The 22,532-nt window shown below is 53.0% G+C and overlaps 7 protein-coding genes across 7 annotated transcripts, besides 1 other annotated feature; 3 read left to right on the top strand and 4 right to left on the bottom strand.

Annotated features, from left to right (window-relative positions):
• Positions 1–331: 331 nt before the first annotated feature.
• Positions 332–1,666, top strand: CYME_CMM282C (Rub1-activating enzyme E1 C subunit; the record flags this gene model as incomplete). Its single annotated transcript, XM_005537089.1, has 1 exon — positions 332–1,666. One exon carries the CDS (start codon positions 332–334, stop codon positions 1,664–1,666), a length of 1,335 nt encoding a protein of 444 aa, XP_005537146.1.
• Positions 1,667–2,847: 1,181 nt separating this feature from the next.
• CYME_CMM281C (hypothetical protein, conserved) lies at positions 2,848–3,990 on the bottom strand (the record flags this gene model as incomplete). Its single annotated transcript, XM_005537088.1, has 1 exon — positions 2,848–3,990. The coding sequence occupies one exon, from the start codon at positions 3,988–3,990 to the stop codon at positions 2,848–2,850; it is 1,143 nt and encodes a 380-aa protein (XP_005537145.1).
• Positions 3,991–4,003: 13 nt separating this feature from the next.
• CYME_CMM280C (hypothetical protein) lies at positions 4,004–4,984 on the bottom strand (the record flags this gene model as incomplete). Its single annotated transcript, XM_005537087.1, has 1 exon — positions 4,004–4,984. One exon carries the CDS (start codon positions 4,982–4,984, stop codon positions 4,004–4,006), a length of 981 nt encoding a protein of 326 aa, XP_005537144.1.
• A 2,647-nt stretch (positions 4,985–7,631) lies between these two features.
• CYME_CMM279C (similar to tellurium resistance protein TerC) lies at positions 7,632–8,780 on the top strand (the record flags this gene model as incomplete). The annotated part of the gene is made up of 1 exon (XM_005537086.1): positions 7,632–8,780. The coding sequence occupies one exon, from the start codon at positions 7,632–7,634 to the stop codon at positions 8,778–8,780; it is 1,149 nt and encodes a 382-aa protein (XP_005537143.1).
• A 1,070-nt stretch (positions 8,781–9,850) lies between these two features.
• Positions 9,851–10,497: a sequence feature (possible transcribed region).
• A 2,328-nt stretch (positions 10,498–12,825) lies between these two features.
• Positions 12,826–13,704, bottom strand: CYME_CMM277C (hypothetical protein, conserved; the record flags this gene model as incomplete). The annotated part of the gene is made up of 1 exon (XM_005537085.1): positions 12,826–13,704. The coding sequence occupies one exon, from the start codon at positions 13,702–13,704 to the stop codon at positions 12,826–12,828; it is 879 nt and encodes a 292-aa protein (XP_005537142.1).
• A 4,781-nt stretch (positions 13,705–18,485) lies between these two features.
• CYME_CMM276C (hypothetical protein, conserved) lies at positions 18,486–19,205 on the top strand (the record flags this gene model as incomplete). The annotated part of the gene is made up of 1 exon (XM_005537084.1): positions 18,486–19,205. The coding sequence occupies one exon, from the start codon at positions 18,486–18,488 to the stop codon at positions 19,203–19,205; it is 720 nt and encodes a 239-aa protein (XP_005537141.1).
• A 1,145-nt stretch (positions 19,206–20,350) lies between these two features.
• Positions 20,351–21,718, bottom strand: CYME_CMM275C (hypothetical protein; the record flags this gene model as incomplete). The annotated part of the gene is made up of 1 exon (XM_005537083.1): positions 20,351–21,718. The coding sequence occupies one exon, from the start codon at positions 21,716–21,718 to the stop codon at positions 20,351–20,353; it is 1,368 nt and encodes a 455-aa protein (XP_005537140.1).
• Positions 21,719–22,532: the final 814 nt, after the last annotated feature.

Raw genomic sequence — 22,532 nt, 5'->3', positions numbered from 1 at the left:
CAGAGAATGCTCGTATATAACTTACGAAACCGAAGCAGAAGAGACCCTTGTGAATGAAAAATTCGCATGCTCTCTGTAAAACAACCGGCGATGGGCCCGGCCTAACCGCTCTTGCAGCACAGAACGCTGGGCGATGTATGCCGTTCGAGTAATTGCCCAGTCATTGACCGCTGAGGCTGAACCGCGGTCCAAGAAAGTCTCAAGTGCTCTCTTCCTGGCGTTGCTTACCAAGTGACGTCTTCATACCAAGTTCAGGCCGTTATATGCATATGAAAGTATTAGGCTAGTGCGCCTATACTTCCAACTATGCACCAGCGTGGGTTGTCGTTTCATGCACGCAAGCTCAGCTCACTCGGCCCCGGAGCTCTTGGCGCACGCCGATGACGCCGGTCCAGCGGCTCTTGCACCGGAAGCACTGACTCGATGCACCACTGACGTACGAATGAAGCATGCCAAGTCAAACCTACAAATTCTGGTGGTTGGTGCGGGGGCGATCGGTTGCGAAGCGCTGAGGGCGCTTGCCTTGTGTGGTTTCCGAAACCTGGTGGTGCTCGACCGGGACACGGTCGCCGAGAGCAACCTCAACCGCCAGACGCTCTACAGCTCCGCCGACGTTGGTGCCAGCAAAGCGCTGAGAGCTGCCCAGGCAATTAAAGAGCGCTTTCCAGGCTGCACAATACGCGGATATTGGGCGAGCGCGGAACAGATGCCTGTTGCCTTCTACCGTGCGTTTGATGTCATCGTGTCGGGTGTGGATACCGTTGAGGCTCGCCGCTGGTTAAACACAGTCGTGTTCCACGTGGTACGTCCTGTTACCTCTCCCAACTGTGCAGTTCAGTCGAAATACTTGCCCGTGCTCATCGACGGGGGCCTGGAGGGTCTCGCAGGCCAAGTCCGAACGATTCGCCCGTATGAAACGCCCTGCATCGAGTGCATACTTGATCTGTTTCCAGATGAAGCAGGTCGGCAACCGCTTTGCACGATCGCCGGTACACCATTGCGGCCAGAGCACTGTATTCATTACGCACAGGCGGTTCTTTGGCCTGCACGTGACGACCAGGCGGTGCGGTCCATAGACCCGGAGAACCCGGAGCATCTTGAATGGATTTATACCAGAGCACAGGAGCGTGCTGCAGCGTTCGGTATCGAAGGTGTGACCACGGCTCTCGTGAAAGCTGTCCTGCACCGCAGTGTGCCGGCATTGGCGACAACGAGTGCAGTTACCGGTGCCGCCTGTGCACTCGCAGTGACGAGGCTCGTATGGGGCGGCTCTCATGCACAGTGCCCCTGGACAAGTTTTCATGGAAGCGATGGCCTCTACATCGACTCGATTTTCATCGAGAGACGACTATCGTGTCCTGTATGTGGTCCAGGTTCCGCTGTTGCCATAAGCGTATCGAAAAACATGCTTGTCAAGGAGCTCATAGAACTCCTAGAAAGGCATCCTGTGCTCCACTGTCGCAGTCCCACAATTGTCTGGGATTATCGACCCGTATACATGAGCGTACCTCAAAGCCTCAAAGCAGCAACAAGCCCGAATCTCGAGCGGCCGTTGAGCGATATCTTCATTTCTGACAGTCATCCGAAAGTTCCCGATCAAGTCGTGCTATCCGTAACAGATACCGACACTCGAACCTGCAAGACGTTGCATTTGTTTCTCACCTAACGAGCTGATGCGTCGTGAGAGCGCAAGGCGAGCGCCTGAATCTCCATTCGAGAGCAGCATCGACCACTACGCCCGAAAACAAAGCATGCGAGTGCGTCCCCCGCAACGCGTTGCGTCATGATGCCCTGCTCCCGCACGGCGTCCCTACGACCACCACAGTAATGGTGTGCAGCGAGACAACTGAAACCCAGTGCGACGGAATCGGTTCCGGACTTATTCCAAAAACACTTTTTGGTTGTAGGACTTCTGCCTCAAAAAAGAGCCAAGGTGCATAGAAGATTTTTGGCGCAAGACGCTGGCGCTGCCCACGACAGTGCAACGTTCGTTTCTGACGGTTTAAGCGGTGCCTGGCTCTGTTCATATAGATCACCAGTGATGTCTCTTATTCACTGGTGTGAAACGTTCGAGTCGCGCTTGACCGAAGCGCCGTCGTTTCAGGGCGTCGCAGCACGTGCCGGCGTGCACGTGCGTGTGCGAACTGTAAGCAAGCGTTCACGGCGGAAGCGCCGCCTTTTACAAGCTCTCTTTCCTGGCGTACGATAACGGGAGAATGCTCTATGCAGTTCAGTGTGTTATCCAGAGACCTAGCAGTTTTCATGTAGAGAGCCTACACCTTGCCCCATCGATGGCGCAGATGCAACTGGACTAGATGCGTCGCTGGTGCGGCTTTCCCGAAGACGCGTACACGATGCACAGTCGAAATCAAGAAACTTGAGCGAAAAGTGTTTGGGGTGCAATCGCTCCCTGCGATGTTTGCATACAAAATGACGAGCTGCATCTACCCGCTTGGGCGCGCTCTCGCACAGAATATGTGCGACACCATCGGTGCACTCGGAGAGGAGCATCAGCTTGGCGGCTCTGCGTGCAAGCGGCAACGACAGAGTCGCCCAAATGCCGATCAAAATTCCACACTTTGGGATCGCCGATTCGATTCGACAATCCTAAACCATTAAAGAACTGATGGCGTCAGCCGAGTAAGATGCCCATTGGATGGTCTATTGCCCTGTGCAATCTTCCTGCTGCTGGGTCTGCTCGTGTCTGTCCTATTTGCGAGTGTCCCCGGGAGTTGGCAACGTGTACGGGACGGCACGACGAGTCGCTGCCCGCTAACTGGGGAAGTGCATCTTCGAAAAGCGGCCACGCGCACAAGGCCGCTCGACGACGAGGCCCAATCGACAGCATCAGGAAGTGTTCTCAACGTTGCTCTCTTTCAAGCTAAGCAGTCTATCGCGCGATTCCTGGTCCAGACAATCGATCAGCGCCAGGCCTGGCTCGTTGGTAGCGAGACGATGGATGACTCGCATTTCAGTTTTGGCGTTCTCGACCTCGCGCAGAAACAGTTCTGAGCTGATAACAAAGGCTCCGCTCGCACGAACAAGACTCTGCACTATACTATCACCAGTTGCTGCCCAAACTTCCATGTTGTGGTCTCGAGCAGCCCCGCGCACGCGTGAGATAATATATGAGTCAGCACTCTTGCAGGCTGGATAGATTATTTCAACCGACTCTGTTGACGCCTCCTCGCCTTTGGCAGACTTTCTCGCTCGAGACTGATGCTGGGTTCCAGATGCAGCCTTCGCGTTCACATCCGGATGTATCAGGGCTGTTGTGATCTTTTCGGTGGTATCCTTCGTACGCGGGTAACCATCCTGTGGATTCGTGGTCGCATCGAACACGATGCTAAAGTGCCATCCGCGAATTGCCGACAAATTCGTTACGTCTTCGATAAGTAGTCGGCGGGCAGTCTCGAGGTCACCATCCCGAACGTATGCATTGAGCTCTGGCGCGGCGCCGATAACGTTATAGCCGTCAACGATAAACCATTTTTGTCGCGCCCGCTCTTTCGTAGCGTTCACCTTGGGCAGTCCTTCGCTTGCAGCGACTTCAGGCTTCTGAGCTTCTAGCGACTCAGCGGTTTCAGTTTCCTCCTGGTTGTCCTCTTCGGGCGGAGTTCGGACCAAACGCCGGCGGTAGGAGGTTCGCGCGGGCGCTGCAGACGCCGCAGCACCAGCGGCTCGCTTTTCCTGGGCCGCTCGTTCTCGCAGCAACAGCAGCTGCTGCTTCAGAGACATTTTACGACTAAACCTGCGGTTGGGGGAAGCATCTTCCCCTGCCTCATTATCTCCGCCCTGTCCCGATGTGCCAGCCTTTTGCTTTCGTTTTCGCGCCCACGTCGTCTCTAAGACGTGAAGAGGCCGAGTTCGCACACACCGCAAACTACAGCGACCTGACCCAACGAGCTCTCTACTATGGCTAAGCATGGTCCAACTCGGTAACGTCAAATAAACAAAGGAAAATGTCCTCGAGTGCCGCTGACCAATCATGTTCCAGAAAAGTTTATCGAAGCCTGTCCAATGCTAAGAGGCTCAACGCCATAACTAGAAAGATGACGGTCAAGACGATGTGCCACGAGTGATCGGCGCCGCGCATCCGATCCAGCTCTCGATTCGCGCGTTCCGCAAACTCCGTAGAGCGGAACGCATCCTCGAGTAGGCTTTCAACGACGTGATCCTGTTGGGCTACCTGCACGCTGAAGTCATGCAAGAGCTCAGAGACTTGTATTAAATTCCGTTCAACATCTCGCACGATTCGGTCCCGTTCGGTGAGTTCCTGCTCCCACGTGAAAATTGGAGGCTGCATTAACAGCATCGCCTGTGCACCACGGGCCTCGGCTGGGATGCCTTCCGGCTCGCTGGGCTCACGTGGTGTCTCCTCCTGGAATTTCTTTTCGAGAGAAACATTTGAGGCAGCGATTTCTCTTAACGGAATGGATGCGTGATTGCATGCGTGGACGCTTTCACTGCTCGTGCCACGTTGAGCGTGTTTCGTAATGCAGGGGTGGCTTTTGGCGCTGCACTTGCGCTCGCTGCTCGTGCTGAGGAGCGTACGCAGGTACTGGTTGAGCGTCTCGATCTGGCTAGAGAGAGTCTCTACCACTACGAGACGGTGCTGGACGCGCTGCGCCGAATGATGGCTGCCCCGAGGCCACTCGGCCAGATCTCGTAGAGCAACCAAGTTCGCGAGAAGTCCCTGGAGTAGTTTTGTGCAGGAAGCCTCAAACTCGACACGCTGCTTCGGCGAATAGTCGTAGTTGCGAGCGTCAAGAAGCCAGCCAGTGTTTGCGTGTAACAAGAGCGCAAAGTGTCTCAGGTTCTCGAGCAGCTGCTCAGAGAGCAAGCGGAAGGCCTCGCCAGTCCCGCTCTTGAAGCGAACCTTTGGTGAGAGCTGTTTGTCAGCTTGTGCACCTCCAATTTTGGAAAAACGAGTGTCTCGCTCGCGGCAAAGTGCTCGAAGCTCTGCTGTTCGGTCCACCGCCATGCCACCCGGAGGCCAGCAGCACCTGTACCGGTGCACGAAAGGGATCACAGCTGTGTTGGAAACAAGTTGCAGACTCTAACCAGAACACCTGAGAAAGACTTGAATCTTTGAACGCAGGCAGACGCGTTTCCACGCCACCTTGTTATTCGCAGAGGGTTCGCACTGCCGCCAAGGGCACTACACCAACGTTGTGGTGTATTCTTCCAACTCACATCTGTTCCATCCCGCAGCGGTGTATACTAGGAGAAGGACTTCAGAATGGAATGTACTGTATATATCGTAGACCAATTGAATGTAGGATATATTCTTTACTGAACTGTGCAAGGAGGGCTGCATCCCCTTTTCGGGTCAGTCATTCCACAGTACTCTGATGGATGAGGAACGCAAAAGAAACCAAGAACATGCAATCCGCGCCATAAACCTATATTCTTAAAAACTTCTTGAGGAAAATCTTAGGATACGACGCGTTGATTACCGTACGGGAAGCAAAAGCGGCGATAGCAGCCTCCAGGGGCGTCTCTTTTCCCACCAGTTCACTCGTTTGAACTTGAAAAAGCTGGATACAGCCGCGAAAAAAGAGTTCTAGTCCACACACGGCCATCTTCCACCGTTATCGCAACGACAACGTTCCTGGAACCTCGCAATCAGTCTGAGGCACAGGAACACCGGTTTCTTTTCTCAGACGGTGGGACTTCTTCCGGACGAAACGGTCGGATGGTATACGGGTGTTCGCACAGAGGGCGCGCGCTCGACAACTCCTGGCACTGGTGCGCTGAACCAGCGGCAAGAAAAGTATGGAGTTGGTGAACCTAGACTTTGACGCTGCTATCAATATCAGGAGATGTGTGGTGCTAAAGATGAGACCCTAGGATCTGACACAAGAGAATTTCTTGAGGCAGCGCCCTGAGGGTCAAAGTAGACGGGGAGAGGCTGAAGCCGATGGCAGGGGCCACTTAAAAAGGTTTGGAGGCGTCTGCACAAGTGCATTCATTTCCCCTCCATAGTCGTAGAAAGTTTTTATGTGTCAATATCCGTATCATAACAAAAAAGAACACTGACCTACCTGCTCTGTTTACATTTCGATTCTCCCTGGACTTTCTCTACATGTACAGACTCGACATCCTAAATGTAGCAATGGGCGCGTATGGATTCATGACCAGGTTTTGGATGCTCGGTTGTCGCTTCGGAGCGGCTCCGCAAACCTTTTGTCGCTAGCGCTCGTTGCATCACGAGAATCAAGACGATGGTTCGCGACGCCCTCGAGCACGGCATCGTATAGGAACCGACATCACGAGCCAGCTCATACGAACCAGCCTCCGCTCTTCCCCGTCCTTACGTGTGGAAAGCTCAAATCACGCGTGCTTCACATATCTCATCTTTGTGTTTCGGGACGACTGGAGGGCGCAGCGTTCTGCACAGCTGGGTTGACAAGGAGAAATGCGACGCCGCTTGTTGTCAGCCTCTCCACGGGCTCGCGCCGAGAGCTCCCTGCACTCGTCACCTTACAAGGTCGATCCCGTCCAACAGATAAAGCGTCCTCGCTTTGGCGCCATCGACGAAACGGCATTCAATAGCAGCCGCGTGCAGCCACCCTGGGCGGGGGCCCGCCAAGGCTCCCATCTCTTCTGCTTGCACGGAAAACGGTCTTGGACTCGAACCTGAGTCGTGGCAGTGGTCTGTCAGAGCCGAGACTCCGGCAGCGCTTTGAACAACCGCAGCGCAGCGGAGTCGGTATCGCTCGACGCGATCGCCAGCCTGGCCCTTCCTTCCCGCACTGGTTTTCTTCCATGGACACCATCGGTTGCACAAAACCGCCTCTTTGCCGGAAGCAGCGGAGAACGGTGGAGGAGTCTTGTGATACATTCGAACGTCTTCTCCTCGGGGCAAACCGATTTGGAACGTCACCAAGGCCGTGACGCGTATCACCTGGTGAGTTCTCGAACAAGGCAGCGTGCGATTGCGCGTGCAGCGGCCAACGCACATGTCGAGGAGAAAGTTCAGACAAAGTCCCTGATCACGGAGTACGGCACCGGGTGCGAAAACGTCGCATAGCATCGAGAAGAGCCTTCTGTACATGTCATGGTTGTGTGCCGCGCGACGAGGCGAGTCTCCGTACGCAAATGTGCGGCGTTCGGAGCTGGAGGAGGTATCGCGGACGCTGGGGAACACCTACCCATAGTAACGTGTCGCCGCTGCGAGAGGTGCGCCGAGGCCGAGGGCCAAGACGATCCTTGGGGCAAGCGGAGCGTCCATGGCAACCTCAGCGTGTGCATGGAATACGTTGACAACCGCTGCGAGCAGCGGAATCGGGGCTTGCAAGCTGCGACGAACATCCTCAGCTGCTGGTAACGAAACATGAGGGCATTGAGGGACGGACGTGCTTATGAGCGTAAAGAAGAGAGAAAGAATCAAGCAGTCGCTGCAAGATCATGCGAGGACTAGTGGTCATGATAGTCGGAAACGACCCGAACATTGACTTTGTATGTCGAGCAAGCTTGGCGGAAACAGTTCCATTATAGTCGCACATGGGATATCCAACACATACCATGTCCAGAATATCCCATTTCAAATTCAGGGCGTGCGTCTCATTCACGATGGGCGTCGTAAGATGCACGTTTAATACGGTCTCCACGGTGCGGACTCGTGAATGCCTTATCAAGCAGGTGAACGTCAATGCTTCGTGCCTGTGGGTTGTAAATGCTTCACATGGACGCAGACGTACAAAAGCAATTTGCGAACGCTGTGCACCTCTGGGCGTGTACCGGGAACTATGCGACGAAGGGGGCTCGCCGCGCTGCAGCTTGTAAGGCAAAAGGAGAGGCACCGCGGGGGCTCACTTGGACGATCTAGCTCCGGTGAAAATAGCAAACATACAGCACCGAATGAAAAGACACTAGGGGGAGAATTCAAAGATGAACTCAGTTCCTCAGAGCGCCAAGTGACCAGCTGGGATCGTCAGCGCACCGCGATCTCTGTGGCAGCAGGTCTGCTTGTTGGCCTCATTTTTTTCGGAACGAAGGGCACTGATCGAGGAATGGAATACGTGGCAGCATATGTTGTCGAACAAAGTCTATCAGTCGACAATCTGTTCGTATTTCTACTCTTGTTTCGTTTCTTCCGTGTACCGAAAAACCTGCAGGAGAAAGTTCTAAGCTATGGAATTCTCGGAGCGGCCGTGTTTCGAGCGATATTCGTGTTCACAGGTGTTGCGCTGATGGAGCGTTTTCGGACAATCAGTCTCGTTTTTGCTGCAATTTTGCTCATTTCTTCGGGACGTATGCTCTGGTCCAGCTTCCAGGACTCCGAGGCCGACGATGAATCTAACGAGGAGGGCATTCGCGAGAATTTCATCGTCCGCGCAGTGACCGCACTGCTTCCAGTTTCAGACGACTACGATGGTGATCGATTTTTTACTAGTTTGAAGAATGGTGCCACCACTGCGACACCGCTCTTGCTGGTTCTGGTCTGCGTTGAGCTAACGGATGTCATATTCGCCCTGGACTCGGTACCTGCGTGCCTGGGTATCTCACGGGATCCGCTTGTTGTGTATGTTTCGAATTTGATGGCGATTGTGGGCCTGAGAAGCTGGTACTTTGTGATACAGGAAGCCATCCGCAATTTCCGATACATTGAACAGACCCTAGCTGTGGTACTGGGTTTCATTGGGTCCAAACTAGCCTTGGGATACTTTGGGTACGAGGCTAGCACGACAATCTCGCTGTCCGTGATTCTGGGAACCCTTGCAGTCGGATACTCTGCGGGTTTTGTTTTCTCAGGAACAAATGAAAAATCATGAGGGCTCATGGTGAAGCAACGTCGTTCTGTCTCAGGAGCATGGCTTAGAACAGGGCACGCGAACGCGAGTCGCGCTACTGACATGAGTCGGGCGCGAGCAGCTAGCGTTTGTCGGTGCTGCGCGACCCAAGGATTTCGTGGAGCGTTTTGCGTTATGTTCGTTCCTCGTAGTGCTGCATTTTGCTTGTGTGCTAGGTTTCATATAGATGAAGTACTAACGATCGGCGCACACCAGTGACTTGAATGCAGCAACGGTTGCTGAGGATTCCAGCGTGAGAGTAACGCACTGGACTACTCATAGCGTTCCTACGATCTGCTTGGGAAAAGAAGAGCTGCGCCTCGATGACATGAACGAATGCGGCCAATAGAACGCAGTGTTCATCAGCGGCATCGTTTCGAGACAGCGCTGGTTTCTGCGAATGTCGTACCGAGTGGAACCGCTTCCAAATCGACGTGCTTTCCCTTTCCCAGCAAGGCCGCTTCGGGCAAGTAACTGATCATGGTTGCGAAATGTTTTAACTTTTTCATTTGTATCATTGAAGCATTTCCGAGACTTCGTGGTCCTTAAAACAGAGCTCGAGTCTGCTCGAAGGTACCGCTGGGTGTTCAGCGAACCCGCCGTACGAGCAAACTACACGCGTGCCTGTTGGGAGGGAAGGGCACGCGTGCTCGCCACTCATCAATGCCCGCTGCACCGAACCAAGGAATCGCTGGTCGACGCCTCGCCAGGGACCATGGCGCTTTTGATGAAGATTCGGGATGAAATTGGACAGCATTTGTGCGATACTAGCTCGAAACTCGTCGAGGAGGATACAGTGCTTTCGCGAGCGGGACAAAATGCCAACCTGGCGCCACGCATAATCGTATCCTGCATTCCGAAACCGAGTAGTTCGCCGATCGCGGGTTCAGACCTGCAAGGAAAGATAATAGGCGGGCCTCAGCACACCCTAGGTGCCAAGTTCTGGGATGAGATGCATGTACTGATGGTTTCCAGCGTGCCTGAACGTTTGGTCTCTGAGTCTTTCTGGAAACGCCGCCAATATCCGTATCATAACAAAAAAGAACACTGACCTACCTGCTCTGTTTACATTTCGATTCTCCCTGGACTTTCTCTACATGTACAGACTCGACATCCTAAATGTAGCAATGGGCGCGTATGGATTCATGACCAGGTTTTGGATGCTCGGTTGTCGCTTCGGAGCGGCTCCGCCAACCTTTTGTCGCTAGTGCTCGTTGCATCACGAGAATCAAGACGATGGTTCGCGACGCCCTCGAGCACGGCATCGTATAGGAACCGACATCACGAGCCAGCTCATACGAACCAGCTTCCACTCTTCTCCGTCCTTACGTATGGAAAGCTCAAATCACGCGTGCTTCACATATCTCATCTTTGTGTTTCGGGACGACTGGAGGGCGCAGCGTTCTGCACAGCTGGGTTGACAAGGAGAAATGCGACGCCGCTTGTTGTCAGCCTCTCCACGGGCTCGCGCCGAGAGCTCCCTGCACTCGTCACCTTACAAGGTCGATCCCGTCCAACAGATAAAGCGTCCTCGCTTTGGCGCCATCGACGAAACGGCATTCAATAGCAGCCGCGTGCAGCCACCCTGGGCGGGGGCCCGCCAAGGCTCCCATCTCTTCTGCTTGCACGGAAAACGGTCTTGGACTCGAACCTGAGTCGTGGCAGTGGTCTGTCAGAGCCGAGACTCCGGCAGCGCTTTGAACAACCGCAGCGCAGCGGAGTCGGTATCGCTCGACGCGATCGCCAGCCTGGCCCTTCCTTCCCGCACTGGTTTTCTTCCATGGACACCATCGGTTGCACAAAACCGCCTCTTTGCCGGAAGCAGCGGAGAACGGTGGAGGAGTCTTGTGATACATTCGAACGTCTTCTCCTCGGGGCAAACCGATTTGGAACGTCACCAAGGCCGTGACGCGTATCACCTGGTGAGTTCTCGAACAAGGCAGCGTGCGATTGCGCGTGCAGCGGCCAACGCACATGTCGAGGAGAAAGTTCAGACAAAGTCCCTGATCACGGAGTACGGCACCGGGTGCGAAAACGTCGCATAGCATCGAGAAGAGCCTTCTGTACATGTCATGGTTGTGTGCCGCGCGACGAGGCGAGTCTCCGTACGCAAATGTGCGGCGTTCGGAGCTGGAGGAGGTATCGCGGACGCTGGGGAACACCTACCCATAGTAACGTGTCGCCGCTGCGAGAGGTGCGCCGAGGCCGAGGGCCAAGACGATCCTTGGGGCAAGCGGAGCGTCCATGGCAACCTCAGCGTGTGCATGGAATACGTTGACAACCGCTGCGAGCAGCGGAATCGGGGCTTGCAAGCTGCGACGAACATCCTCAGCTGCTGGTAACGAAACATGAGGGCATTGAGGGACGGACGTGCTTATGAGCGTAAAGAAGAGAGAAAGAATCAAGCAGTCGCTGCAAGATCATGCGAGGACTAGTGGTCATGATAGTCGGAAACGACCCGAACATTGACTTTGTATGTCGAGCAAGCTTGGCGGAAACAGTTCCATTATTGTCGCACGTTGGTGGAATTCGCCGCGGTATGCTGAAGGAGGCTGCATCTTTACTTACCTGTAAGTGTTGCAAGTATGGGGCTGAGGTGCGACAGCGGCACGATAGACGTGGCTATATGTGCCTCGCTTGGCGGGATTCCTTCTCGAACCTGTGGTACGTCGCGTACGCCTACCACATCGCGTCCCAGAAGTCGATCTAGGTATGAGCCTGTAGCGAGAAGTGCAAGTCGCTTCGCCTGGCTCATGCAGTTACCTTGATGCATCCGAGGAGAACCGTTGGCGAGCACTCGATATCACTCTGACACTCCCCGAGCGCTGTCTAACGCCAATGCACTGACGCCGCGCCTGTACAACAGAGCCGGCTTTCACGAGGGAGGCCACCACCAAAGCGCGCTATTCAGTGACCATGCTGCAACAAGCAGCCTATAATTTGCGTCTTGCGTCTCGCAACAGAGCGCTGTACCTTAAACCGGAGCACATACTTGTTTGATATTTCGAGCAGAGTTTGTCAGTGCGCGCTAATGCAAATTATAGCGCTCTCTGCTCTGGCGACGAGCAGCAGACAACATCAAAGCGTGAACCGCTTTCGCTTTCCTGCCAATCGCTGCATTTTACGACAGTTCACGCTGAACCTTACAATTCTTTGTGCAAGAAAGGTTCGGAAAGCCTTCGCGGAGGCATGGTGAAGCTAGCGCTCCGCATACGACTGTTGGGTCCTTAACTCGGTGTCTAATTTACACGCAGATACCCCAGCTTCCACCGCACTAGGACTGCGCGAGGAAACGTAACCTTATTGCTGGACACTACGCTCTTACGTGGAAAGGTTTAACCACACAAACCTGTGCACAACAGCGAAGCTAAACGGCTACTTCTCTCTCGAAGCCAAGCAAATGCGATCCTGCTTCTAATGCCAATGCACCACTCTCCAGGCTCTGGCGTTGGAGAACTATCTCAGAAGCTCCGTTTGCATACTATTCGAAGATCATTGGACGCGTGGTGCAGAGACTGTCGATAAATCGACTTCAGGTCAAATGCACGTTACATTTCCAGGTGCAAAGATATAGTTTACGAACTGATCACGCGTGCTGGGCTGGCCCCTGGGTATCCGCGCTGCATGCTTAACCGCACCGGGCCTACGTCGGCGCTCGTCGCGAAGCGATGGATGCCGTCGATATTGTTCACGCAAGGCGTCTGGAAAGCGCGGACCGGTGCCTCGCTGACATTCGTTTCCCCAGTGGCCCGTAATGAGGGCTCCTGCTTTCGTTGCTGGGTCGTGTTGGCGCTTGGGCAGTAACGCTGATCACCTGTCTGGGTGCACTTGGATACGAGTCCCTACTTTATGCAATCTTCCGATTCAGCAGTATCTGCCCGGAAGCTCATCGGTGATACTTTCATATTTGATGCTTGGTGTCACCTCGGCAGAGTTGTTCGCTCCAATATAATGTACAAGAAGACCAACCTCCAACCGCATTCATGCGAGTGCCTTGCGTACCAATCACTCGTCTGCTCTCCTATAGTTATCGCTCAGCACTGAAACTCACAGCCAACTCCTGAGCGACAGCTCGAACGTGTTTCGCTTTCGCCTTCTGTAACGAGAGCCTCCATGCCTTATCAGTTCCGAATAACCAGTCCATGTGGATAAACATTGAAGCATAATTGCCAGAATAAGTCTTATGGTGATGGTCGTGCTGACGCGCACCGCCGTACAGCGGAAACCATCGATTCAGCGACCATGGAAGATCGTACCCAGAGTGGCAGTCTACCGTCTGCCAGCAACGCACCATTAGATAGCCCCATAGCGTGAGCAGGTGCGGGCCTATAATGAGCGGTCCGGCGACAGTGGACATACCGAGGAATATAACTTCGATGGGATGGGCGAATTCCGCGACCGCACCGAACGGTGCTGTGTACTGGTGATGAATAGCATGAATGTATCGATAAAGCCAAGGAGTATGTAACGCGCGATGACCCCAGTAGAAGCACATATCCTCAACAAAGAGGCAAAAGAGAATCTGCACGATAAACTCCCTTAGAGACGGCAGCGGCAAACCGTGCGTTGTGCCGAGCTTCTCGAACAATGGGTGCGTTACCAGAATCAGCGGCAACACAAGGAACACGTGGTTCGCAGCTACGTACAATACACAGCGCCAAAACTTCTGCGCGTCTTCTTTCGGTAGCTTCTGTGACTGTTTGCTTGAGCTAGAATACCCGTAAGTATTTTCCTGCAACTTCCAGCGGCGGAAAAACTTGCTTCTGTCCATGAGCGCGTACGGCAGGTACACGCCCCAGTACGCAAACTCATGAATCGCGAACGTAAAGAGAGTGTGAAGCGTGAACGGCGAGAAAGACGTCGTAAAGTGGAGCCAAAATCGTTCAAACCATGCGTAGAGCCACATTGATTCACTTCAAACTGTTCAAGAAGGCAACTAGGGAAACTCAGCGATGCAGAAGCGACACACGTTTTCCAAATTGCGGCCACTCAGAGCGTAGTATGCGCGCATTCGCTGTCCACCGCTCGACGGGGAATCGAGCGCAGGGAAAGCTTGGGCCAAAACTGGACAATACTTGTTCGTGCCTTTCACCAATGCGGACTCGATCCGCACTGATGCTGAAACGGCCTTCGCAGCGAGGCGCGAAGAGCGAACGTCTTTCGGGCATCCCTAAGACATGATTGTAGCCTATTATGTCGACGTGCAACGAACGCGACAGGGCGTCCGGCGTCGCCAGCAGCATCCAGTGTAGCTTCGACATCCAGAGAACCTGTGTCGTTGGGTAAAACCCGTATAAGGAATACGAAGATGTGTCTCCGGCGCCTGAAAGTTATCATATTTGGAGAAGAAGTGGGGTATTATTTTGGCCAACTTCCGACAACAGTCGTATATCCAGTGGTATCCAATAAAATGCATCCACCTGGCACAACGAAACAACGCACTGTCAAGGCGAAGTGGCATTCTGCGTGCCATCCTTTCCTCAACACGGGACACTTTTGCAGCTGGCGGGCATTCCGACCACGGTTTGCCAAAAGACCAGTTCCCGGAATTGTTCTTAAATAGCCCTGTATTCTTTCGGTGCTGGTCTGATGAAAATCCTGCTCGACTTTGTTCCGACGACGTTAAAACAAGCGACGCACTCGCAAGCGTGCACCTTGGCAGGAGGTGCAGCAGAAGGCAACCGTCCTCGCGTGCGAGGAGGACGTTGAAAGTGTGGAAAAAGCTACAACTGGCTTGTCATTTTATTGCCACTCGAAATGCTACGCATTTATGAGGCAAATAGTTTAACGCCGGAATCTACGGTCCCGGAGTAGACCCAGAAGGCACAGATGAGCGTGCTTTCGCAACTGGAAGCACTGGTCCCAGTCCGGAAGCTTCGAGCAGCGCATTCGGCGATATCGGGATCACTGTCCGCACAGAAGTGCGAGAAGCATCGGCGACGCTGCCCGCCTTTGTGCTGCGCGGAAGCATTCACGGAAATGGTTACGTTCATGCTGCGATAAATAGAGCAATATAGACCCATTGGATGCCCTTATGGCTCACCAGTTTCCTGGGAAAATCATACCGGGCGCATAGATGCTGTGCTCCAGCCTTGTCGGATTGTTGACCACGACATACCAAAGCCCTGCTCCAGAGGAAGTTCAACCCTCTCTCCTTGCTGCTGATTTCTTCCGGTGCGAGCTGTTCATCACTACAGATTGATGTCCAAGCTGTGTACTAAGCAACTCGCTCGAAAGCTCGTTCAACAGCAAGCCTCTGGACGCTCCGGATGCAGGAGACATTGCGGTATATTGATTGAGGCGCTCAAGTCCTATTTTAGAAAGTGCATGAACGAATTCTTGATGGTACGGTCACGTCGGAGGAAGCCTCTCATTGTCGATTGCTTCGGCATCCGGCGTTCGGTCTTCTTACCATGCACCATCTCGTGCGTCTTACTGCTGATCGTCACCTGCTTCTATACCTCGTTTACTCTGTACCCGAATCCCAACCCGTGATGCGCACATGTCGCCCCGAACGCTTCGACAGGAATCGTACAGAACCGATTGATGCAATTGTTTTACGCGCTCGTCAAAAGGAGCAGGAGTACAGAATATGAACGTTACAGCACTTCCAGCGCCACATTCTACAACTACACGACACAGCGGACTGGTAACCACAATTCCAAACGATTGAACACGTTGGTGAACGCACGCTTCTTGCTTCCATTGAACGCGAAGTGTTGCTGACCCCAGCGCACTCTCACGTGCGCCCTCCAGAGTCGTCCGCATCAACCGTTGGGACGCACACGCACGCTCTTGATGAAGCGTGCAAATCATCTTGTTCTGTTCAATAAGGTACTCGGAGCGTCATGATTGGTACTGGTGCCTTCAATCCGTCCGTTGGTGTGCCTCCTCGTGCCTGCCATGCATGACTTCCGGTGATAGCGAGCCCTCAAAATACTTGGCCAGCTTCATCTGCATATCGTTCAAAACTCTCGCTCCGTCCTCTTGGTTTAGAAGTACGTCGACAGCCACACTGTTCGTTAATCCGGGATCCAAACTCATCAAGAGATTTTTCTCTCTATCGACCTCAAAAGTTTGGGAACGATACTCGTTTCTCGGTTAAGGTATAAGTTTCTCAAACTGCACGAAGAATGATATTCCGCGGGCCTCAAGCGTACCTATAAACTTCACTCCATTTCATCCCAGTGAACGAGATATCTTGATCGAACAAGTCAATGCCCATTGCAGCGTTTTCCGAATGCTTCGCACGTGCGCGCAGAGACCATATGTAGCACACTAAGGAGGCCATACAATCCAATAGTGTCTAAGGCGATATAATCCGTCCTGATCTGGTCTACGGGCACTACATCCAATAGAGGCTTGAGACAGCGATGGCGCTCGGACTCTGGGAGGGATTCTGCTCTGCACTCGAGGGCGCTGCTGAGGATTGTCGCGCCAGATGGAGGAAAAGAAGACATCACTTTGCAACCATTCTTTGGTTATGACGAACGTCTGTTCGAGACCTAGAGCAACAAGATTGACTGGTACGAAGTGAAGCACGTCTCGTTCTGGGTTCAACATTGCTTCCGGACTTGCTGCCATTCCGATCTCTTCCGTTATCTCCACCTCATTGCTTGCCTCCATCGACACCCGAAGAACTTCTTCGATCAGTCTCCAGTTTTCTGGGTAGGTAAGGTGAAGTTGCAACAGTTACAATGCCTAAAGGGGCGCCTCATGAAGCGCTCTAGGCAGATCCGCGTATGGGTTTTGAGACTGGTCTGGCATGCTTTTGAAATTGCGCTGTAGATGTCGCTCTCGCCAACGTGGCTCGCCGTCTTGTCGAGGTATTTCGGGAAGCCTGTGTGTAATCTCCTATCATGCGATCAGGCCGTATTGAACCCTTTGTCCCAGGCATCAGCTGTATTGTCGCTCCAGGGTACGATCGAAATTTCCAGAGAAATGTGGACGGCTGGTAACACTGCATCCGGAACTCTCGCAAACAGCAAGTTGATAAAATGCGCCAAGAAGATGAGAACTGGGCGAGAATTTCTCTTTGAAAAACCCACGCGATCCTTAATGGGGTTCTCCAACATACTTTCCGCATATTCTCACCGCTGTGTTTTCGTAAGGAGGCATTGACAATGATTTTAGACTGATGCTTCCGCTCCTAGAGATTCCGCTTCCGTTCCATGTTCGTCCTCTTTTCATAAGGGACTTTCTCTCCTATTTCATTTGGTATCTTCTGTTTCTCTTTTAGTAGGCACATTCGCATGGATGTTTTCTTTATATAATGCACACGTTGTTGCATCGGAAACTGGACATAATGGGTGAACAATGGGAATGAAAATCCTCGAGCCGTACATACATAGACTATTCCATAAGAGCGTCTTGGTTACTTATTCGGCTATGGTCACGCCCTTGTACCGAGATGCAATTTGCCGCTCCATCCCGTGCACAAACAGGGAGGCACTAGGGCATTTCAAAACGTGTTTAGGTAAAGAAAGTCTCGTTGAACAACTTATTACCGAAGAACAGCGTCAAGACGCCAACGGCTCTTTCATGGAAGCGTGTAACAAAATTTGCGTGTGACAACAGAGAAGACGACTTCGAATGGATTGAACCAGGGGTAGTACGCTGGCACAAAGTGCAGCTGAAAGCTTGTCTCAGCCGCATACTCCGTGACCGCTTTTGAATAATCAGAGCGATATCGTCTGACAGCAGGACAAAAAATGGGATTTAGAAGCTACAAAGTGCTCTTTCGACGGCTGTTTTTTTGAACGACTCTGTCCGTCTGGCGATGTTTTCGTTGGCAAATCGACAGCATCGGCGCTGCGGCTGCAGTCTTCGTAATTCTCGCATATCTGTTCTTTATCAATACCCGTTTACTTCCCTTTGAGTATCCGTATGCGCTTCTACGATTTCCCTCGCATGACCTCCCATCAAGTAAGACGAACGTGCTTCCCTTTAAAGAAAAGCGTACGCTTTTTACAACGAAATCCGTAGCGCAACGCTCAACGCGCAGCGGTCTCCCATCGATGCAAGCTTTGCCCCTGGCCGATCCGTGTCTCTTTCTCACCGCTCATGTCAAAGATGGGGAATCTTCGCATCCTGTGGCCTCTTTGGTGGTAACTCTTAGAGAACCTATAGTGGGAAATGCGCTGACGAGAAGGCACTGGTGTAGACAGAGTTTGATAAGTTCAGGTTTAAGTACACAACGTCCATCATTAAGACAACGAGACAGGTAGTTCATTCACTTGATCACTGTAGGGTAACTGATTTCTACGAGCAAAGCCACATGTTCGCAATCTAGTACGGACAGCATCAAGTTCCTTCATAGTCTGTCCCCAATTTGCGAGATTTATTCCTTTGGCTCGTGATTCCGAGGCAGAACAAAAAAAGCGTATCTGCTGGCAAAGGTATGCCAGAAGACACCGCCCCGATAGCAAGACGCTTCTACGCATCCACGCGTTCGCTGAATGATTCACACGCACACATGAGAAGAAAACGTTTGCAGAAGCACGTGGAGCACGGTGCCGGAGCATCAAGCTTGCGCTTTTACAGCAGCCGCATATGCAGCCCCGCGCACCACACGCGCCGCCACCCGCAGCATCATCGCCGTCCCGGTGTTGATCAGCGGGCGGGGACGAATATAAGTTAAACATTTGTATACTGTACTCCTGTCACCGAACTTTATTCCCTGGCAAGATGAACGCACAAATACGAAACATAGCGTTGCTTTTCGTCGTGATGCATCTGGTGAATAAGCTTGATCAAAAAGATGAACGCGTTATTCTGGGCGCACGAACAGCCTACGCAACTTTTCTGCTCACAGCGCTGCTGCTGAACGCTTTTGTACGAAGACTTGTCATCAAGAAGGCAGATGGTAGGCTGCTGGAGGTTCCGTTGAAGCCGACGTTGCAGAACCCGACTCCAGACCCGAATGTGCGTCAACGGTTGACGGTACAAGAATATGACATTTCGTTGTTGGACGCTACGCGCTCGCAGCTGTTCCTCCAGACGGCGTTGCTGGTTTTTCTTCACTGGAAGATGGGCTCTGTTGCACCGCTCATTCTTCAGGCTATTATGGGCTTTGTTCGACAGCTGGATGACCCTCTCATCAAGATACATCTTCTTGGGCATCGTGATACCGGTGCCCTGGAGCGGCCGTTCAAATCGGAGCCGAACCCTCTCCTCAAGCTTCTAGGGCTCGACCCGAGTCGAAACCAGGCATCAGCGAGACAAGGATCTGACTCTCATATCGATGACACCGCAGTTCAGAGCCGGAGTCAGCCTGGTGAGACGCAGCATGTGACTCCCGTCGGCGACGTGGGCAACGTCAGCGACTCGAGCGCAGATGAGGCAATTGCCCAGGACAGTGCGAGCGATGATGAGCAAAAATCCATGCGAGGAAAGAAAGATGACTGAGAAGAATACGGATTTTTTTCAGACGCTGCTGGAAAACGAGTTGGGAACTGCAGAGTCCCACGCGGCGGCGGCACTCTTGCCTTCGCGCGAGGATCACTATATGACCTGGCAAACTTGCCCTAAATCAGTTGGTGGGGCTGCTGGCCACTGGTGCACCGAGCAAATATGCAGTAGTGCCCGCCTGCCGCATCCAGAACTGACGAATGACAACGTCTAATGTATGTTCTTCTCCAAGATGTTTCTTGAAAAGGGTCAGGCGAGCGACCTGTTCTCTTGTTGAACCGATGAATCGCGGCGACGCTCAAGGGAATGCAGAGAATGCCACAAAATGCAGCGCTTTCATGCACAAGTCTGCCAGCAGTCTCCAAAACCGGCATGCCGACCTCGTTTCACAACATTTGTATGTTGCGGATCGCAGAACGCAAGCTCCAGAGCAGGCGGCCCTGCAAAAGATGATCCCCCTCTCTGGATTGAGTAGATCATCGAACTGCGAGTGCCATTTTGGGGGTTTCCCATCTTTCCATTTCCGCTTCGACAAGGCAGCCGCGACATTCAGTGCTCGACAGCATATGTTGGAGACGAACGCATTCTTCCCAGTGAACCTGTCAACCAAATCTGCTGATCTTTCTGTATGCAGCACAGCGATTTCGACGAAACACCGGGGCGCGGCACGCATCAATTCAAACCGTGCAGAGCGCCGAGTATTTCAGCAAGCTGCGACTGTGTGCCGCGTTCGCTGCGCCCAACCAGCTCCCATGAGTATTTCACACTCACGTTCACCACCGGAGATCAGGCTGCAGTAAACTGATTCGAGCATAGTCATGATATCTCCGCGTCTCCGTTTCCAGCGTATATCTTCGCTCTGAAAAAGTGACTTGCTTTGCATCCGGCGAAGATGAGCAACAATCGACCCGCTTACGTCTGCGGTCTTTAAAGCATTCGCGTCAACCGTGCAGCCTACATTTGTAAAGAGCGTCTATGTCAGAGCGCGGTATGCTTTGCCCGGAACGATTCAATCTGCCAGTGTACCCGCTCCGGTGTCCGCTTCTTAGCTGCTGGCCTCCGGAGCCCGCAGCTCGGATTGTATATGGAAATCACAGAGGATTCATGCGGTTAGACTCCGTTCGGTAGAATTTACACGATTTTTAGGCATCTTGCTTCTTCAGTAGCACGAAGAGCAACACGTTATTAGACTGATGGACCTTTCGGTTCAAACTCGGCAGCAGCTGATCAAGCGATATACTTTTTCTTCGTCGAGACGCGTCCACTGGCACGATCCACTCCGTTGGAACGGTCATGCATGCGCTCAGTTTCTCACACTCGGTTACAACAGATTTCCCTTCAATATCCTTCTCTCGCGCGCTCGCCACCAAAACAGCACGCTCTGCGCATGCGATGGCGTTTTCCCCGCTCATTGCGCGTGCCAGGTGCTTTGGAACTGGCCGGGAGGCACGCACTTGAACTAGCTTTTTCTCCCAGTCAGTGTTCCCCGTGTCGATAACCCCTCGACGTTTCATGTTAGCAATTATATCCGTGTATCTCGCCTTCGAAATATTCGGTGAAGTGAGAGCAATGTAGAAAGCGACATCACTGTCTCTTATGAAAAGATGTCTCTCGCCCAGGTGGTTATCGGTGGAGTGTTCACGCAGAGCTTGTTGGGCAAGTGTCCCGACCGCACTACTCCCGGAGAGCGGGCTCAGCGTTTGCGCTGCAGTCGCGCCTCCAGCTGGCATAAACTGTGCATAGCAGATGTCGCTGTCATGCTCGCTGCTCGTTGCTTCTTCATCTGAACTGTATATGTCCGAGGAGCACTGGATCGTCTCTGGCGCGCTGGCGCTCCTTTCTTGGTGTGAAAGCTCGCGACGATTCGCACTGAGGAAATTATCGCTTGGGGCAGCTAGCCCTCCGTACTCACTCTCTGCTAGTGGTACTTGATAAAGTTGCTGTTCCAGTTCTTCGAGCTCTTCGGCTCCGAAAGTGTCCATTCGATCTGGATGCTCAGCGTCGGTACTAGTTAGCCAGAACGTTGAGGCGTTTCGCGCTTGCTGAGTCGTGTTTTCCAACTGGTCCAGAACAGACTCAAACAATCGATACCCCGCTCCGTTCTCATCCTCGCAGTTGCTGCCGCTGAGAAAGCTGAGATCACTCTGTACTGCCGGTCGCTCCTGACCGCTCAGAAACGGACAACTCGGTTGCTGCCAGTAATTGAGCGCAGTGGCCGTCGGGGTTCCCAATCGGGCGACAATGTTGTTCGCCAAGTGGTTGCTATGATGGTACACGTGATAATATGCAGCGTGAATTCGGTTAGGGGGTCCTTGCAGAGGCGGCGTCACCAAACCAGGGGTCCACTGCGCATAGCTGGGCCCCGTGCCCAAGTTCGGTGATGCTGGGCACGCACTCTGTGAGCCAGAGTTCGTACCCAACGTCTGACTTTGAGAAGTCAGCAAGTTTAGCTGACCCGAACTTGTTGTTCTCGATAAGTGTGCCGAGGGTTGAATAAACGCAGAGTTCATGACGTTTATCCTGAGGGTTGCGTGCTTGAGCGCTTGCTTAAGAGCACCAATGCAGTCAAAATTGCATTTCTGCCTACCCGCAGGTGCCATATGATGTGCCGTCGCTCGTGCAACGGCGCACGATGACCATCCATACATGATTGAATGGTCCAGATCGTTCGGATTCCGCCGCCAGCATCGAAGCGCGCCTGGAGCGCCATTGCTTCTCCATGCATCTGCGGTGCCGACACACGAGCAACGATCTCGGGGACTATTTGCGACAAATTTGCACTGCCAGCGATGCGACGCACCCAGCGCATGTCGCAGGTGCGGTCCTACTCATGTGTATCGCGCAATCGCAATTTCTTGATCAGGGAACACAAGTAATCTTTAACAAACAAAATAGAAAAATATCTTTCTTTCTTTACGGCCAGCGTTGACGGGAAAACACTGTCGTATTCTAGAATGTTTACCTCCTAGGCGGGAGGTCCGGCGAACTGGACGAGTCTGCCGGGCTTGCGAAGCGTATGTCTCTTCGGTGCCGGGTGCTACAGCGAGGTCTGAGCAACTCGTCCGCAACACAGTTTATTATGCGAAATGGAGCGTGTAGGTTGCATCCGGGCGTCGCTCTGGTTGCGATGGGCTCCTAGGATATCGCTTCGTGCTGCCGCAGGTTGTAGGTCTGTCTGCGCAGTTTGCAGGCTCCCAGAAAGTTGAAGAGTCCCGACCTCATGTCGAGTGAACCACGTCTCGAGCCGACGCGCTCATAGATATGGCAAGGGCTTTCTGTATCGGTGCAGCATCTGTACAAGCGATATAGACGTTTGATGCTGAT

This window comes from Cyanidioschyzon merolae, chromosome 13, assembly GCF_000091205.1.
Source record: "Cyanidioschyzon merolae strain 10D DNA, chromosome 13, complete genome".
Lineage (NCBI taxonomy): Eukaryota > Rhodophyta > Bangiophyceae > Cyanidiales > Cyanidiaceae > Cyanidioschyzon > Cyanidioschyzon merolae.
The sequence above is the reverse complement of the archived record's forward strand: the minus strand, read 5'-3'. Positions and strand labels throughout refer to the sequence as shown.